The 20507-nt window shown below is 36.8% G+C and overlaps 1 protein-coding gene across 11 annotated transcripts in view; it reads left to right on the forward strand.

The window, feature by feature from the left end:
• Positions 1-20507, forward strand: part of LOC124163414 (tight junction protein ZO-1) — a 267749-nt gene that overhangs the window by 233273 nt on the left and 13969 nt on the right. For 6 of the 11 annotated variants that reach the window (XM_046540312.1, XM_046540315.1, XM_046540304.1 and 3 more), the window contains 6 exons: positions 1269-1449; positions 10543-10935; positions 13484-13651; positions 14539-14892; positions 15743-15978; positions 19483-19899. In XM_046540312.1, coding sequence (XP_046396268.1) covers positions 1269-1449; positions 10543-10935; positions 13484-13651; positions 14539-14892; positions 15743-15978; positions 19483-19899 — 1749 coding nt within the window. The remainder of the gene's footprint in view (positions 1-1268; positions 1450-10542; positions 10936-13483; positions 13652-14538; positions 14893-15742; positions 15979-19482; positions 19900-20507) is intronic. The other 5 variants (XM_046540309.1, XM_046540310.1, XM_046540306.1 and 2 more) reach the window with 5 other exon arrangements.

Genomic DNA, 20507 nt, shown 5'->3' on the forward strand with positions numbered 1-20507 from the left:
AACTTTCAATAGTTTCGTTCCCTGGAGCGAAATGTTGAAACGAAATGGATTTAAACCCGGGGAGCTAAACTCAGGGTGGAAATGAAATTGGAGTCAAAACTATTTCGGGTCGAAACTAAACTAATCCTCTGGGACGAAACAAAACACAGATAATGTGTCACACCAGTGGGACCACATGCTTCACCCTCAAACGGTTTAGTTTCGAACCACACACCATGTACAAAGTATGGTTGAATGAAGTAGAGGTTCGGCCTACCGCCATTAGGTGCATGGGGCTCTCATCTTTTGACCACAAACAGGAGAGTGGTGAACGCAAACTGGCCATTCGAGTTTTAAGCTCAATTTTTTGACCTCTCTACTCGTAATAATAATAATAATAATAATAATAATAATAATAATATTTATTTGCCCAAAGGACACATTATATCATGATACAGTCATAACACAAGTATATAGGGCACGTCAAATACAAATTCACATTAAAAAAATGTTACATTTCACATTGAAGATACTCTTTTATACTATAAAAACACTTCTCTAGTAAGTAAACGGAGACACTCTTTTTAAAAACATTAATACTTTCCTATACTTTTAATATATACAGGTAAGTTATTATACAATTTTGTACACATGAACTCAGGCCCCCTTGATACCAGAGCTAGGTTTGATTGTTTGACGTGAATATCATTACATCTCCTGGTTTCGTAGGAATGTATGCTATTATTCTTGATAAAACTACCCTTATACCTTTTTATATATATGACACTCTGATATATATATACACATGGTACAGTGAGTAATTTAAGGCTTTTAAAAAAAGGACGACAATGAGCTCGACACTTTAGTTTGCACATACTTCTCACTAATTTCTTTTGAATAGTAAACACATCATGTAGTATGCCACACGTGATGGGTCGAAACTATTCCCTCCTTTCCACATCCACTCAACTTCTGGGATCGAAACTTAACTATGTGCAGTTGAGTTAAGTTTAATTTAGTTTTGTTCCCGGGAGTAAAATTTTGCCACAGGTCGAAACTAAACTCCATGGTGATTTTAATTTTGTGCGGGAACGAAACGAAACCCATGCCTCGTATTTTCATTTCGCTCCGGGTCGAAACGAAACAATTTCGTTTCGTTTCACTTGCCATCCGTGGTCACCAGGGATAGTTTTTATCGCGAGCTATATAAAATTTATTTTCTGATATGTATATCTTTGGAATGAGTAAATTTCAAATATAGCAATTCATGTTTTGGAATTAATTTTCAGGACTGCCCACAAAAGCAGTAAAAAGCTACTCGATCAAAGCCAGAGAGTAGAGAGAGCTTGGTCTCACGTCTTCACTGCATCAGTGCCTTTGGCAACACCTTCGACAGATTCATGGTACAGGCGGGTGAGGGAAACAATTGACAGGCAGCAGGCCAGCCCACTGTGGATATCTGAAGCCAAGGTTATAGTCACCTCTCACTTCTTTTTTCATTTCAGACTGTTGCCGATACTATAATTTTTCTGTACCTATGTCCAGTTTCTTAAAGTGTGTGAAAATTGGGAATTAACTTATTGGAAGAGGTTTTTTTGAGTTTAATTTGAAACTTTTTCTTGCATGCATTGTTTTGCTGAAATAGTAGTTATAAATTTAAGTAATTGGTGATGGTGTCAAGAATATCATAGAATTGCTTTGTGGTAAAATGTATAATTTTGATGCATTTTATCAACATTTGATATTTTTAGGCCTTTTTTGCTGAGACTGCAAGGTGATTGGAAGAGAGTGTGTCAGTTTATATTATCTCCTTTTTTCAAATGGTTCAAGCTATGGAGCTATGTGACCTCTTAAAATGACAATCTATATGACTAAGGACCAACATCAATGATGGTAATTATCAGATTATAGTTAATGGAAAGACGAAATGAGAAAGCAGGCACAATTGTGCGTTTGGGAATCACATAATATGTGAGGAACTGCATAAAATGAAAAACAGCCATTAAGCGATTTAAAACAAATGCGGGGATGGTGTAAAATCGGAGCTCAAACATTACCAATTGAGATTAGCAATAACCTGGAAACAAACATTGATTTTTTTCTCAAACAAACAATGATTAGTGACTACACTAGTCATTGGTGGATGAAACGCTTATTAGTGCTTACCGTTTGAAAAATGGCAATCTTTAAAACTGACACATTCTTTTGTAATTTCAACTATTTTAAATCTCTTTTGTGCTTTCAATACTAACTAATATCACAGAGAAAGGAATGACCAGAGTGTTCACGGACAAGGACGAAAGAGTAATGTGAAATGGAGCGAGTTCCGCCACTGAAATGTAGATGGCTTACTGTCGAGTATGCCACCGAATATGCTTCTTACTGCTGCCTTGGGGCAACATAGTAGCATGCAGTGGCAATTTCTGTCTATTTTATGCTGTGATGTTCTTTGAATCAAACGCATGGTAGTTGAGGCACCAGATTCATTTGATCATTTCATGTTTTTGTTTGCTTTCAAATAGCTCCAATTCAATTCTCTGCTTGATAGTATTTATATTAAATATGTCTGGTAACAGGTGAGTGTACATGGGACATAGATTATCTTCTTGGTATACCTTGGTTGTATCCTTTTATAATTTTCCTCAAGGACATGATGACCTCCTCGAGAGAGCTATGGTGGATGCATCATCCTGGAAAAGTGCTCAAAAGTGTACTTCTCGGGCTATTTAATTGTGAAGGCTTGGGAAGAAAATTGGCATTTTTTTATGCATAACCTGCATCATTAGTGAGCATTCTCAGGAAGGTGTGAGTCATTTGCCAATTTTCTTGTACTTTCCCAAATTTGAATGACGAATGCCTATTTTTTCACCCTTCCGTAGAATCAATTTCTTTATGAAAAATAATAATTGAGTTAATTTTACAAAAAATACCCAACAAATTAAATGAAAGGAAAAAGTTATCTCTTTAGGGAGAAAGGGAGTGTCCTTCCAACATGGAAGAATTAAAGCATGAAGAATGTTCTGCAAATTGCAAATTTTATCCAAGTATCTTGTTTTCGTGAATATAAAAAGCTGCATTATGCAACAACGTCAAAAGTTCAGAAAAAGTAATTTTTTCCCACAAACATAACATAATAGCAAAAAATATTTTACCGCTTTGATTATTTACTTTTTATTCATACCTGATAAATTCAAATTATGTAGGTAGTTTATTCACACGATGTTTCATCGCATTGGTATTTATCATTTAGACTTTGGAAATAAATTTTGATATGACTTAGGTGCAAGCCCCCACGGGAAAACCCAAGTTTACTTCCTTATTCTAGAGCCATGAGCCACCTTCCATTCCCTAGCCTATGCGTCTTCAGGAATAGCTTGGGTTTTCTCAAGGTGTTTTTAGAACCTGAATGATCTTGGTAGGCCTGCAAAAGCCAAGGTATGAACTGCATGCATTCATACTATCCTGGAAAATATTACGGTGCCTCAGTATGTTGGATCCTCTACACTGGGTAAGCATCGAGAACCAGAAGCTGGTGGGGCCTCTTGGTAGAGAATGGAACTTAGACTAGCATTAGGGAAACAAAAAACCTTTTATTATTTTTCTATGCCATTGAGCACATTGGTTATTCCTTCCTCTGTTAATATGGAGAGTTTGTAATTTTTTTAGCGTATGCATTTTTAGCATGCTGTTCTGTGGCTGAATGGACAATGAATCTCATTGTCTTGTGTGGTGTCAGTTATGCTTAAAAAAATGGACAATTTTTGTGCTTCATTGAAATTATTTTTTCTGTTTTTAATAATAATAATAATTTTTGCTTGTACTATGGAGTTCTGAAAATGCTGCAATTTTGATATTTTGTTGTCAAGGTTATGTCACATTGTGTAGCCTAGAGCCTTAATCCAACGAAAAAACTAAAGCATCATTCAGTACCCCTTTGGATGCAAATGTAACTACGTACATCCTTGATGTTACCTATGGCCACTGGCCTGAACTTATAAAACCCATTTTATTACATATTTGAAATCTGTAAGTGGATAATTTTAATTTTTTGATTTTTAAATTTGAATTTCTAATGAGCTCTCTCTAGACAGGTACAATACCTAGTTATAATATGCTAATAGGCCTACAAATGGGTAGGGTTCCCAACCTTGATGGCTTATAATCTTTTTAAATTTTTAATTAGCTGTTATGTAGTTATCATGATCTTCCCTGCCTGAATCTGTTCATTTAATTGTTTTGAGTCTTTTTGAAGAGGGAGCTCTTTACTAGGTAGCTAAGTATAGTTGAGAACGACCTTTCATAGTACATAAATAGCAGATTTCTTAGAAAGAAAAGGATTTTAAAATGTAGAGACAGAAAGGGCTTTTTATTTATTTGTATCATAAAATTTTTCTATTTCTATTAGTTAGTTTAATGTTAAATTTTTTGTGCGATTGTGGAGCGAGTTATTAAAACATGTATCAATGCATTCAATTCAAGGACTTAATTGCTGTACAAAATGGCAGCAATATTAATTTCCAATTTAAATCAATCACACGTTACCATGCATAGAATATGAATATGACCTGAATGTTAGCTTGGATAAGCACTCGACATTTTCACGCTAGATCTTTCCCTGAGTCACTTTGCAATGCAAAGATTTCTTGTTGTTGTTTTCCAAGGGCTTCATCTGAGATTTGAACTGGGGACCAAATGCTCTATGTACCTGCTAGGTTACCATGGTCTTTTGTTATTTGTACATTCGTTTAACCTTAGTGATTTAAAAGTGAAAACACTCTGGAGGAGGTAATTGCATTTGAATATTTGTTATTTATATTGAATTTTGTATTACAGCTAGTTATATATTACGTCTGGAAAAGTAACTGGCATGGTTAATGCATGGGGAACCATACAGCTGTTAATGTTTTCGGAGACTTGTAGATTGCAGTTAACAAATGCCTTTTTTAATGTATTTAACTGTTAGTGGTTCTTTGTCTTTTTTCAGTGATTGATCTGTCCATTTTGGCATTCAAAGTTTACATTATTTCCTCTATTTAAGGTTTTTTGAATTTTATGCCTGTTTGGTTATGTTAGATCTTTGTAAATTGAATAAACACTATGGTACTTTCTAAGCTACTGTCTGAATGTTTTTCATGAGATTTTTAGTTTCCAATAAGCTTGTAATAATTTTAAATCGTGAATTTTCACTGCACACTCTTCAGTGAAATTTTATCAGTGTGAAATATTTGTCATTTTTTTAATTGAACACTATTTTGTGGTGCATCTCTTTAAATGGCGTCATTCTGTTGTAAGGTCCAACTTGCTTCGCCACATTAAGCATTAGAAATAAATCATGTCAGTTAAACATTTTAATGGAACTTAATTTTGATGAAAGCTTTAAGAAAAGCATCCCTTGTGATGAATGAGAAATAACTTTAGCTAGATCACCCGGGTACTCACCATGCCTAAAGTCTGCTGGTGCAGTTTTTAGATAGGTAGCTAAAACAGCATGCATCAATTCCAAGAGATGAGACTATGGTTGTGGCACAAATTCCCAAAAATATTTGCATGAAGGTAAAAAAAAATTGAATTTCCACTCCTGTTCCAAAACATTTGGGCAAATAATTTTCCTGTGGTTATTCCGAAACCTGATTTCTTTCACTCATCCCTATAATCATTAGCTGTCTCGTCACGTAATATCTGTTGATATTCAATTACAGCAGACTCCCGATTATCCGGCTGCGGTTTATCCGGGTTGCGGATTATCTGTGCATGATTTTCACCCTTGCTCAGTTTTTTCCGTGGTCTTTATTAAAAAAATAAAATCGGACGCAAAATAATCGGAATTACTGCATTAATGCTAGGATACACCGGGCTAATGATTTGCGTTAGAATCCCCTTCGTAAAACTATAGCGATTGGGAGCACCGTGTTCCTGTTTTCCAAGCCTTGCAGTGCGCTACTGCACTCTGTGATAATCTGCACTCTGGGCTAATGATTTGCGTTAGAATCCCCTTCGTAAAACTATAGCGATCGCGTGCTGGCTGAAGTCATGGGAGCACTATGTTCCTGTTTTCCAAGCCTCGCAGTGCACTACTGCACTCTGTGATCACGGGTACGCATCCCACAGCTGTTGCAATGCGGTCAACTTGTGCGAGACGCGACTACGTTGCGTAGTGCCTGACAGTGTAGTTTCCGAGGTCGAGCAGTTGTTTTGAAGCATTCATGCTAACCACTTTTCTGTATCCGTGATCACACAGCCACGGATGTGTGGTTTTCGAAACCAGGCCTTACATGGAGCATTAATAATACGAGTAAAGCCATGTTATCGCCGCTAAAAAGATCGCGAACTGGCAAAGAAAGCTCTGATTGAGTCCGGGAAGCACTCTAAAATAACAGAATAACTGCATATATAATATTATAATGTTTGTTTTAGGTAAATTATGAACATTGATGACATTTAAGTGAAAGTTTGAGTTATCCGTGTTCTCCGATTATTCGTGCCGTCTCTCCCCATCATTAGCCCGGATAATTGGGAGTGTGCATACATGTTTGGCAAATGGGCAGGAATGAAAGAGAAATTTTGGATTAATTTTTCCTCATAAAAATTTTATTGCATTAAATTTTGATGAATTGTCTACAAATTTCAAAATTCTAGCCAACTTTTTTGGTAAAAATTTCTTCGTTTATAATTGAGACACAATTTTTTAAATGATTACTCTGAGAATACAGTGTTAACAGGACGACCCACTTTATACCGCACAGGAAGTTCATTCACTGTTTTCAAAGGTATATTTTCAGTTCTGTGTTGTTTCAATGTGTATATTGTATAGTAGTATTTCTGTGCAACAGCTGAATTATTCTCTTTTGTCATTCTTTCTTTGTCTCTCCTGTCATCCTGGCCTTTCTCCTTATATGCCGACAAAAACAACCCCCCCCACTTTGCGGCCTATTTGAAATGGATAACGCTTTGTATTTTGTAAATCGCCCCTTGCTTGCTGTGCACTCTTGGCTATGCTGTTAGCCTGTTGGATTCCCGACTGACCTGATTCCTCAGTGCCAGTTCACCATTGCACCCCCTGCACCAACCAATCCCAGGTTGACACCAGAATTCCATTCTCCTCTGTATTTTCACTCACCACCGCCATACCAACCTCCTCCAGATCCATCTCCAGTGGTCATTGAGGCCCTAACCCCCATTATAACTCCTCCCACTCCTGAAAATTTATATGAAATATTGGTAGAGAACAACTACAATAGCAACAATGATGGATATTACTGTGTTCAGAATAATTGTGGATCTGGTAGCCAAATAAGACGCCCCCTGTTACCCGTGATTAGGGAAGAGTTTGTTGATTTCCTTTGAATCCAGTTCTTGTTCATCCTACTGCAAATTATTTAAGTCTTCCAACTAATATTTTGTTGAGCCATGTGACTTGTTGCTCGGTGACTTATAGTTTTTTTTTAAATACTCATCATTCAATGTTCTGATGCGAATGGCCTTATAATCACTCCTTAACTACTGAATGTGTAGTATCTAACATCAATGTGGTTTTTCAACCTCAAGTGTGACTAATGAAATATTGCTCAGTCATATTCCGATAGTCCAATTCTTTCAATAGGATTTATTTCGAGAAGACTTTACCCTGAGAAACACTGCCATTTGATTGTTTTCATAGTTTTTACAGTGTTGCCTGTACTTTTTCATATTCATAATGTTGTTGGAATCTTAAGTAGGAAGTTATAAATTTGATAAATGGAAGTCCGTATAATGTTGGACATTTTGAATGCCAAATCCTGTTAATTTTGTTCAAATCGTAATTTCTAAAATTTGATCAAATTGTGCCGTGAGATAACTTTGGTGATCTTGTTGATTAAGATTCATTCATGTATAGAGTATGTTTTAGCAGTGTTCAATTGTGTCCCCTTATTTCCTGTAATTGTGCTGAAATTAATGTTTCTCTTGATATTTTTTTAAACTAGACTTTTTCTGCCATCTGAATTATTCTGATATTCAACATACCTAATTACCCAGTAAAAATGAATGTGAATGGATTTACATATTTCAGTTTCATCATTTTTCTCATGCCTAGGTAATTGTTGATGTTTTAATTGATTTTTACATTCAAATTTACTGAGAATTTATGCTCCTGATTGTGAGAAAATGTGTGTTTTCTCCATGATAACCTGTAGTTTTGTCATTCAAAAATGACTCTCAGGGGATTGCGTATTTATCAAAGTTCCCTGGATAATTTCAGTGATGCTTACAATCCATTATTAATTTAGGTTAGGGAAAAGGCTCTCTCTAATTCTCTGCCTTGAGCAATATAGAGTTTAAAACTGAGTTGAAGATCGGCTGGAACAATAAAAAAAATTGGTTTTCAAGAAATTTTTTTCCTTTTACCTTAAGTTGGAATTGGAATTTACTGTCCTCATAATTTCAGTTAATTCATTTTTTTTTAATCAATGCCCCAGCAATTAGACCTTTTTTCACCTGGGATATTTCAACTTGTGACAGTGGCGAATTACAAGCACTAATTCATAGCTCAATGTAATTATTACAATAAAAATTTAATTAGGTACCCCCAGTTTTACCTACCTTCTTTAAATGTAGGAGAATATATTGGAATCTTTCTATAATATATGTGTGTTTCATAATTTTTTTATCTGCCTATTGATGAACCAAAAGTTTTATATAGGTACTTCATGTGACAAAATCATTTTCTTTTTTAATGAAAAAATAAACATAAAAATAGCATTGGGTTGAAGTATCTGGAAAGTGGCACACTGCTACACTTTTATTCTAAATTTTATTTTATTTGAATGTCTTTCAATGGAGAAATGAGTTCAGTTTAGTAGGTATCTCCAAAATGGAAGTGTTGGTGCTCGGGGCACTTTTGGCATCTTTAGGATTAAGTTACATGTTCAGGTGAAGGGAATTTTTGAAATCCTTTTTTAAAACTCATGCCTTTGAAAATTTTGGATTATAACTTGTATTGTGTTCACTAAAACTGAATGTCTGTTTGTCCATGGCTTTGCAGGGCATGCTTGCTTCATTTAGTGGTGAAAGAAATGTTAACTTATCGAAAAATAAAATAGAATGAGCATTTTAGCTTGCATTTTGCCTAACTCTTTAGGTTTAATTTTGTGCTGTTATGTTTAATTTGTTATAAATTATGCATTTTTCATTCCTATTTTTTGCTTTGTTTATTTTTTTGTTGAAATTCTAGAAATTAGAACTTTTTATATACACGTATGGTTTAGAGTTGGCTACTTTTCAACTGCCTTAATACAAATATAATCATTTATGGAATTCTAATTATTGTTAAATTTTCCGAATTTTAGTTGAAAGTGTGAGATTATGGCTGTTTATGTATTTTTTCATGTATTCATTAAGAAGCCAATCGAGTATGTTGTGCTTCAAATTAATCAATTTTTGTTTAACTTTGATAAATTTAACCTATTTATTTGTACTCTTTTTATATATGAAGGAAGATTCCTATTCCTACTCTTTGTATTCTAAGCATTACTTCTTCTAGTTTCAATTTTTAAAGTGGGCCTTACTCTGTTATTGGTCAGTAATTTGGCCTGTTTTATTTTTAATGCATTTTGACACTATAGCTAGGAAATCCTCTTTGCCCCACTGGCATAGAATGCCTCTATTTACAAATTGGCCATCAGCGGATACTTTGAAGCTTCTGTATCTATTTTAGACATTAGATACCTTTATAGTTTGGTATTTTATTATTTGAAGTCTAGGCATTGCTTATGAGCTTTGAACTTAAAGAGTTTTACTGACTTCACCTGTCTTGCTATAATTGAAGTTAAGCATAAAGGTTCTCAGATTGAACTAAGCATTGCCCTGAACCTCATTATTATGCATGCTTACCTTTCATTAACGCTGTGGTTCCTTTTTGTTTCTTCCTTATGTTACTCCACTTTCTCACCTCCCATGCTGTGGCACCTTTCATCACTCTACAACCTACTACCTCCCTCCACTTCTGCAATCCAATATCGGCCCCCTCTGTCACCCATGCACCCTTCTTGTACATACATTTGGTAATTAATTGTATGGATCATAATGATTTTGTTGCTATTTAATGTTTTTGACACTAAAATCCATAATTGCTGTGCACTTTCTTGCATTATTTTATTTCCCACCATTACATTCATTCATGATCTCCTTGGTTTTCCTGCAAAAAAATGCATCTTTTGCTGTATGCCCCATAATATGTGTACAAACATATCCTGCTCATTACTTTTCTACCAATCCCTATCATCTCTTTTTCTGAATTATTTAAAAATGCATTTATTTTGTTCTTCTCATCACTCTTTGTGTGTGCGTGTGTGTGTTTGCATTTTAAATTTCATCTCTTGCGTAAATGTTAACATGTCAAATTTGCACCCCGTGTAAAAAAATTGTTCCTTTCCAAAAAATAATTTTTTGTGTAATACCTCCTTCATTCACTCCTTTATTCATTCACTCCTCTGCAAACCCCACTGAAATGAATGTTTGTTGGCTTCTCTTAAATTTCAACACCTTCTACGCAATGAAACTTTTTTCACGTCCACTTCCCTCCTGCAGCCAGATGAATCCTTATCTGATGACTTCCTATTTCCCATGACCTCTCGCCTATCCTATGCCTCCTCTCCCGAGTCTGACCTTGACCTCTGCCCCGATCCCGCCTCCACTTCTTCCCCCCTCGCTCCATCCCAGCAGCAGGGCGTGCAACCTGGTGCGGCCTCGACGGGTGTAGTCCATCACGGGTTCGGTCCCCTCAGAGGCAGTGCGGCCCTCAAGAAGAGTAACAGCGACCCAAGCATAGCAACACACGAGGAAGATGAAGACACAGTCCGAGGACTCTCTGGAAATGGCATTACTAGGGATTCAGCTGCGGCAGCCGGGGAGGATGACTTGGGAGATGATGGCGATGCTCCTGGCTACAATGCCCCTCCACCCTATTCACCCTTCAAAATGGTAAGACATTTTGGTGGAAAAACTTTTGGGCTTTATTGCCACGTCAATTTTTCATCTCACCCCAACTTTTCCCAACCGATTCCCACATTGCACAAAATATCTTCTAGATGTCAAGAAAATATCTAGAACGTCTTCAGTTAATATCTAGAAAATATCTTGTAATATCTTCTAGATATTTTGTAGATATCTGAATGTCCGCTTTTCTGATATTTACAAGATATCTTTGAGAAGATATTTTCTAGACATTCATATTCAAATTCAATCCATTGGAAAGATTCAGGACAAATGAGTAAAATATAATATTTTTCGGTATAACAATAGTTTATTTTCAACTGACAGCCTACTGGTGGAGCAGGAGTTGATGGTAGGGTGCCTTCTGGGGATTCTTCCTGAATTTTGGAACCTCTCTGGCATTCAATTCTTTCTAATGCGGGCTTCCTCCTCCTAGTCCAAATTTGAAGTTACCAAAGCAGATTATAATTTCCTTTTAGATTTCTCAAAGGAGTCTGCAACATTATCAATGAATGTTGATTCAGTGTCTTGCAGTATAGGTGTTGAAGAATGTTTAATGCAAGTTTTTGCCAACGTATTTAAACACCTTCATCAGGGCTATGAATGAATGATATTTATATGAATGAGCACATAGCTGTGATACGTAAAAGCTTATGGCAATATTTGTTACGATAGTAAAAAATATTAGTTGTAAATTAATTATAAGAAGCAGAGACTAGAGTTTTGACATACCTTTTATTCCATTGCATTGGATTTGTTTATTGATGGTAAATAAGCTGAGACAGTTCATAGTTACCTGTCAATTTTGATCACACTGGACATATAGAAAAAGAGTCCCTATACTCAAAAAGACGTATGCTAGACATCTAGTAGATTTTTATAATATCCTCTAAATTGAAAAAAATTTCTAGACTTCTAGTAGATATTTAAAATATCCAAGACATGGAAGATATTTTCTAGACATCTAGAAGATCTTTAAGATATCCAAGACATTGAAGATATTTTCTAGATATCTAGAAGATATCTTGTGCTATGTGGGTTCTGGACACTTTTCTTTTACTCTCACTGTCACTGGATTGCGTAATGCGGCAGCCAAGTTTCACACATGAATGCTGTTGATGCCGTATGGTCATGAAAATGTTTAGACGACAAGAAACTGAAATGAATTCGGAAGGCAATAGCTAGGCAGTCAAAAATTGTTTTTCCTAGGATCTCTTTTCAAGTAGACTTCAAACTGAAACGAGATTATTTTAAGATGTTATTTTGTAAGAAATATACCTCCTTATTTACAAAACAATCTGTTAATCAATTAATGCTTATTTTCACATAAATGAAATAATAAATAAAGTAGCTACAGTCATGTCAGATCCATCTTTCGCCAATTTCATTTCAAAAAAGAAACGTTCTTACAAACCTCCGGTTTTATGGTGTGAACTTTGTAACTAAGAGAGTCGACTCTAGCATGCTCTCTGGATTCCAGCCTCGATTTTGATGGGATTCGTTCAGCTGGAATGGCTGGCTTGAGTCCATTGCATTCTGGCTGGCATACTACCGTCCAGCTGCCATGAGTTGTTCCATGACAGGCATAAGGGGTGTTAGTTAATTAGAGATCAAAATATACTGCCATTTTAAATGCCACGTTAGTTTGGAAATACGCTTGGGTATTCACATAAATAACTCGAGATATCAAATAAGCTTGATTCTAGCAAGAAAATGATATCCTAAAAGTTATGCCCCTCTCATCACAAGTTCTTGATTTTACATGTATAATTTGATTTTTCAGTGTATCCTTATTTTGAAACCTCCAACTGCTTAAAATCAGGATTTTACTATACTTTTTGCAGTATTTTCCTTATAAAAAGGGTAAAATTTGCAATCAAAAGCCATTACTTTCAATCATCAGAATCTGAGGTGATGTTTCTGATGGCAAAATGATGATGGTAAAATTTTAATTTTCTCACTTTTTTCATAAATTTTTGATGCAATCAAATTAAATGCTGAAAGGTAATTGCCGGCCATTTCCTCTTTAGTTTGTTACATGTGTTAAAGGCTTGATCAAATTTTTTTAAAAGGGATGCGTGATAAGAAAGAGGATACAAGATATTGAATTGGAAAATAATCATAGGATTTGTAAGACTCAGCTCTTTCATCAACTAATCTATCAATATTTTTGTATGACATCCATTATTTACCATTCCTTAACTGTCTGCCATGACTAGTTTGAGGTCTTCCTTAACCTTTCTTCCCTTCCACTTGTTTTTTTTTTTTGTCTGATTCATTATATTATGGCTGTCAGAGGTCACAATGATCTGTGACTGGGTACAGTTGTACTAACTAAATATGTCACATGTACTATGTAGGGCTGAAATTAAAATGAAGTAACTGAGGTTTCTCTTGTGTGGAGTCCATGTCCATAATAGGAAGTTGAGTTATGGGTCCAGTTTTATGTAATGTTCAGTGTGCCTCTCTTCTATATCTGTGTGATTCCTTGGTATTATTTAGTGATACATTATTTTGTTTTAAAATTTGTTTGCAGAGTCATCACCATGGTCATTCTAGTGGTCATACCAGTCAATCTGCATCTCGGAGAAGTGGACAGCAAAATCGACATGGACAAAACATGCATCAACAACATCCATCTGTTGACTGTTATGGTTCTAATCTTCGTGTCAGTGGGAATGGCAATGACTTCGTTTCTCCTCAGGTAATTTTTTCATTTTTGAAAAGAGTCATGGGTTCTAAAACCTTTTAGGTTTCTTTCAACTAAATAGTGGTTGAATGTGGCTAAATGATAAATACTGGTCTCAAACATGTCAGTTCCAATCGTTTCACTTTCTAACTCATTACATTCATGCATAGTAATAAGTTTTGCTGGTTAATCTTCAAATAAAAGATTACTTAGGTTTTGGTCTAGAATCAGTTCTTCATTGTGTTACTACATTGCGGAAAGGTAACCTCATCCAGACAAAGAAAAATCACTCAAAAACACTGGTAATTTATGAAACTTCGGATATTTTTAACAATATTTCAATACAGTCTGAATTGGTAAATTGATATTTATTTGATTGTTCAATCATAAATGAGTTCATGATAGTCTTCTTCATATTTCATTCAACATAGGTTTTGTATTGATAATACATGTTGTTTCCCATTGTCATATCGCTTTGAGCTATCTCCACTTCATCTTATAAAAGTACTTTTTCCTCAATTTTGATTCTATCTTATTGCACTAAGAGAAAGTTGAACCCTTAACTGCCAGCAGGCCGATATATTGGTCCTCTCTGATAATGTGAAAACTGCCACGGGTCGATAAATCAGCCCGACTTTTTTTATTTTGTGATTTATGCCTTTCCAACGCCTGCTGTCTCATTTATGCCAGTGTGCATCATTTCTATGGCTTAGTTTCATCTCTTATATATTAAATAAAATTAAGCCATTGCAATAGTTTAAAATCTGAAATCTAGAAAATTCTGGAAAATAGCCTTGGCAGTGTTTGCACATCCCACCCTAAATGGGCTGGCAGTTAAAAGGTTAATGGAGAATCCTAAAATGAAGCTGTTCCTCTCATATTTCACTCCATCAACTCTTCAGCAACAGAGGCATTGCTCTCCATTGCTTGCACACTCCCCACCCCACTCGCCATCTGGAGGCTCCAGTAGAAACCCTGCAGTGCCAGATCTTCCTCCTCGAGTCGATCGCACTAACAAGCCTGGGCGGTCACCATCTACTCTGCGCTCTGCCACCGAACGACTCTTCGGTGGTGGAAGCAATAGCAGAGGGGTGGGTGTAGGGGCAAGTGCAAATCAGAGCAGTGCCATTGACAATGGAGGGTTCGGTCATCAACAGCAGTACCACAGTGATGGTAACTACATGAATGCTCAAAGAGGAGTGGCAGCTGGGAGTTCCCTGGAAAGGCCGACCACCAAAGGGGTGAGGAAGCCATCGGTAAACTGAATCCTCATTTACAATTCCCTCTCACATTTTATGGCCTTGTCTGTGGATATTTTATGATCATAGGTTTGATTGAAGTCATTATCCATTATTCAGAAGTTTCTCTTCTCAATTTTGTTTTTCAATTAGGCATACTTGGGTGTTATTCTATCTTTTTTTACCTTGTACAACTCATATTTTCATCTAAAAATAATCATTCCCATTGCATTGGCTAATGTTTCAGCTTAGGCGTAGTTTAAGTATATTTACTTTAGTATTCATCAGCAGCTGGGTACTTTGGCCTAGGGATTTCTTTTAAATATTCATTTACAGTTTAATGCCATAATTGTTGAGAAATAAAACAATATTGGCTTACAAGTCTGCGGATGTGCTCCCAAATCAGAGCATAATTGACATAATTAGTGAAATTAGAATAGGAATAAGTGATGCGAATGGGTAAAGTTATTAAAGAAAGATCTGTGGTAGTAAAAAGTAGTTTACTCAAGGTAAATTATTCCATCAAATGAAGTCAATCTTTTTAATTGCATATTTTTGTCCTTAAGTTATTTTTCGATTAATAGTAATGGACATGTAAAGTTTAAATTTTTATCTTCTTGTTTTTTTTTAGCATTATTGATTCTTTCATTTCAAGTCAATGAGCAATTTATTCTGTCACTTATCTTCAATTGTGTGATACTTAATTTAGAAACTATGTGTAAAATTGCTGAAAGAATATCCTCACTATAATAGCTCTAAATAACTGTGAAAGCATCTGGCAGAGAATTTTCCTGTCCAATGAAGTGATAAAGTAGAATTTTGAGTGATCTAGAAAGTTATAAATATTTTCTGGTCATTTTTGGTTAAGGGCCATGATAGCATGTCTTCATCCTATGACTCCTTCAACCGAATTGGACCAAATGCGCATGATGATCTGAAATCCGGAAATGGAACAACAAATGGTGCTCCCTCTTCAATGGGCTCAATGCAGCGACTTCATGACCCCTACCGCTTTACAAGATCCACTGCTCAGCCTATACGAGAGGGTCAGCCCTCTAGTCCAACCACAACCAATAACATGATGGATTATAGTGGAAAGTACAGGTGGGTGTTACATGATAATATTTATTTGCTCTGTGGATCAAGTTACAAAGGTTCCACACAATATTAGGCAAGTCAGGAATAAATAAAAATAGTAAACTATGCAGAAAATGGGAAATACTGCCAAAATGGGCTAACTTGGTGGAGTGCTATAAATATTAATTTATTACTGATCAATAAAAGATGGTTGACTTGCAAGGGATGTGCCATAAAGTCATTGGCATCATAGTACCGTATAAGCGCATGTAAGAGTCTGGTGTTCACTGGTCGCAAGTCTAAGGAGAACTGAGTGGCCATCGTTTTCAGTGTGAGTCAGTCATCTGTAATCCTAGGTCAAAAATAAGCGGCAGGCAGGGGAGTTTCTCCCTAAGTGACGTATTTTTAAAATGCTCCGGTTTGCTTTTCTTGTAAGCATCGCGCCGTCACGTCGGTACCCCAGAGGTGAACATGGTAAACATCGCGCGGGGGTTTTTCGCTCCGGAGGGCACGCTAAATTTACTGCCACGAGTGGGCATCCCGCGGAATTTATACTGCATATAGTAATCGGTTGTCAAACGTAGAGAAACGCGTATTTTTAAATGACATACCCTTTCAATAGTCAATATCTGTCTTGCCGAGTAATTTCCATTACGCTGAGTACCTGATTTTCCAAAAATCATCTTCAGACGCTAATATCAGGATTATTGCAACTGAAAATTATATTGGTGTCAAAACCTGCGCTTTAAAAAATTCGAACAAGTGTGTTCATTGTTGGACTAAATTGTGGATGGAAGAAATCAGAAATGCTTATAAGTGAAGAGCGCGGAAGGAGAGGTCCAGGGGAAGGAGCGCGGTCCCTCCGTCTTCGAAGCAAGCAACGAAATACAGAGGGGAAGGAGCGCGCTCCCTCCCCTCCGTATTTCAAGCTACGAGGCTATGAGCGAAGGAGCACGGGAAGAACACGTCCGATCTTGCATGTGACGTCATTGCCTTCAAAGCGAAGGGGCGAAGGCGCAGCAAATGTGATATACGCAGTTTGCGTTGCCTTAAGTTTCCAGTCCGTCTCGTCTTGTTTGAATGCGCTTATGCTACGCTTGTTTCCTCCGAAATTGTCCTGTTTGGACTATTTTGAATATTAGTAGCCTTGTTGTAACTATAAATCTTTGTGTCAAACAATTAGAGCTTAAAAAACTTAAATTCTGTCAGATATGCGTCGTGCTAGATCTCTTTCTTTTTTTGAGCCTCGTGCGTGTCATACAATTATTGAAAGCTATCGAGATATCTTCGGGTCCAGTAGATGACTCACCTAGCATTTAGCCTCCATAAACTGGGAGATCGATCAAGGTCAGTTGGTGAGACGGGGTAGGGATGAAACACGTTTCCATTGTTCCCCTGTAACTTGAGGTTTTCCTATTTTCCTGTGGGGTCTCGGAAAGGAAAAAATAAACGGCAGAGGCATTGGCTGATGGAGGGCCGAGTGTGGTTCCGTTAAATCTACCACGTGGTTATTATCCTACGGCGCTGAGATTGTCCCGATCGTTGTCCAAGCTTTTGGGAAGGTTTATGCTATGTGCCTGTCGTGTTTTGCCTTAAAATTTTCCACGGCTGCAATTCTATTGCAATAATCCTGCAAGAACATTTTTAAAAAATTGTTCGTGAATAGGACAAGCATCGTTGAGCAACGGCATATGCGAAGAGAGGATCGGAACTCTTTCTACTCCCTCTTATGCCGCTATTACCGCCGCAGTTATCAAATTTCCTCTTTCAATTAATATTGAAAGAGGAAAATTCGATAACTGTCGAAATTCCAGGCGTATGTCTGCAACACCGCGCGATAGTATTAAGAAAATGCCGCAAAATTTTTTTCTTCAAAGCTCCGATGCTCAAAACAGGGGTGCGCCTCTTACACGTGTGCGCCTCTTACACACGCTTATACGGTAAATCGTCTTTTGAAAGTATCGCCATTCATGGATTTTATGGAAATCGGCAGATGATTATACATATAATAGGGTAGTTTCCTTCATCAAAGAAAACGAAAGGCATTGATTGCGATTCGTTACCCACCATTACTTTATTCATAATAAACAAATTATTTCGTTTTAGAAATACCGGTTTAGACGAATGGCTATGGTCCATTTTTATCCTCATTTGAAAAGGCCCATGCCACTCCACATGACGTCACAGGGACCTAGTTTCTATATGAGAAGATAGGAGTTATACATTGTCTGAGGTAACCAATGCATGCATGAGGCGCAGAGCTCAGGGAAACATGTCTTAATAATCACTTATTAAAACTGGCTAAGGTCAGAAAGTTTTCTTCATTTGATAAGGTATTAGTAATCCTTATTTAAGCCAAGCGCTACCAGCCAGCAGGGTACTCAGCTACCCGCTAGCAGCCTGCGTTGTATGAGCGCTCAACTCGCCTCAAGGTCACCTCACAGGGCGGCAGCGGGAACCAGAAATATGTCGCACGGAGAGATTTTCCGGCATTCATACTTACGCGTCGCGTTTTCGCGCTCTTAAAAATTTTCACTTTTCATTTAATCGCGAAAAATAGATATCGTCATTTAAAAATCTAAATGCATGAAATACGTACTCCAGGATGAATAATATTTCAATTTAGGCAATAAAAAAATAATAGGAAACCACCCTATTGAAGTCCCTTCATCCGCAAGCCATCTAAATATTTTGTGGTCGTGGCATAAGTCATTACAGCTTCTCGTAAAGCGGGCAAATATGTTCAATCAAATCGAATGTGATTATCAACTGATATCGTAGACTTTCAATTCATCCCCAGTAATACTGAAGATAGGGTGAATCTACCATTCGTTATCATCCACTTTATTTTTTCTGGTGATTAATTTTCCTGTTGACTTTCTCTTGTTGCAGCTGTGTATTTTTCCGTGGTGTATGAATTGTAAGTTTTCTTCACCTAAGTTAGCAAAGCACCTAATAAGGATTTCAGTCAGTAAAAATTTCTCATCTGTGTTAAATTGCAAGTATTATAACATGGGCTTTATACATCATCCATAAAGTCACTGCAGTGGTTTCCAAGGTAATGCACAGTTTTTGACTGTATAGAAAATGGGTGATTTTGAGGTTAAAAACACAGTAATAAAAGAAAGAAGACTTGTAGGTGGAACTTAAATGTAATAATAATTTTCCCCTTGTCTATTGTTTCTGTTATTTTTAATTAAGAAAAGCAAATTAACACAATTTTGCCTGGATTCCTATACTTATCCCATGAGATAACCCTTAAGGCCTATCTACTAATTATAATGTAGATTATAATTTTCTTCACGCAGGAACTACTATTTGTGTACAAAATTTCAATTTGATTGTATCAAAGCTTAAGAAATGTGTATGTAATGGGCAAATAGACTTGAGGAACGTTGACTATATTGTAGATTTGACTCACATTTCCTTTCAATTGCCATCAGGGCTCGGTGTTGATTGTATATTTACAGATGCATCATTTTCATCCCTTGGTTGTTTTACAAATTTTGCATTTTTTTTCCCCTCCACCAGCCGAGAGCACCGGTCAAAACCTGGTCCCCCCCCTCCAGCTACCAACAGCGGCAGCATACCGTACAAACCAGTCCCACCCCCAAAGCCGAAGAACTATAGACCCCCACAGCAGCCTCAGAACCACGAGAATGCATTCTGGGGTGGAGGTGGAGGAGGCAACCATCTCCCCCACCCACCTCCCCCCCCTCCTCCGTCCCACTCTCGATCCTATTCTGCTCACATACCCAACGGAGGGAGCTCACGGGATGGTGGAAGTGAGGACTTGGACTCAGGAGTCACCCCAGGGGGCAGCCTTGAGCGGAATCATGTTGGATCCAGTGGAGAGCCTCCGTATCCCCAGCCTCCCTATGGTGGGGGAACCCACTCCCACCTGCACATGCAGCAGCAGAGATCATCGCCCATGGCAAAACCCCCAAGGTACATAAATCGTCAATCTGATCAGTGTATAATCTAGAGGACTTGCCCAATGTTTGTTTGAGCAAAATTTTATCTTTTTTTTTGGGATGGGTTGGCTTGATTCTTCATTCCTCAATTATACTGAGTTCATGAGCTAATAAGTGGAATCGGTAATGAAATAATTTTGATAGAACTAGGCTTTTTTTTTATTTTGATAAAACTATGTCTGAAATCTTTTCTTGAGTGTAATTTCTGTGAGTAAAATACTTTAAATAGGGTGATGTAATGGATCCAATCAATCCCGCAATAACTTCATGTGCTTTTTTAGGCAGTTTTCATTATTTTTAAGTAAAAAGTGATGATATGTTTAAAAAATTATGCAATAAAAATGGAAAAATTAAGAACTGGAACTGAGAAACAGAACCAAGAACCAATACGTAGTAAGAACTGGAATTAGAACCAACCAAAAAGTGTAACCGTCCCATCCTTAGTCTTATGATACATATTATTGTAAATATTTGCATTACGACTATTTTTATCATTGTCATCATTAATTTTTCACATCAGAAGACTTGAACATCCAGCTGTTTGTGTGTAAAGTGTACATATTTTCAAAAATGTACTCACGT

The sequence above is a fragment of the Ischnura elegans genome, chromosome 8 (genome assembly GCF_921293095.1).
Source record: "Ischnura elegans chromosome 8, ioIscEleg1.1, whole genome shotgun sequence".
Lineage (NCBI taxonomy): Eukaryota > Metazoa > Arthropoda > Insecta > Odonata > Coenagrionidae > Ischnura > Ischnura elegans.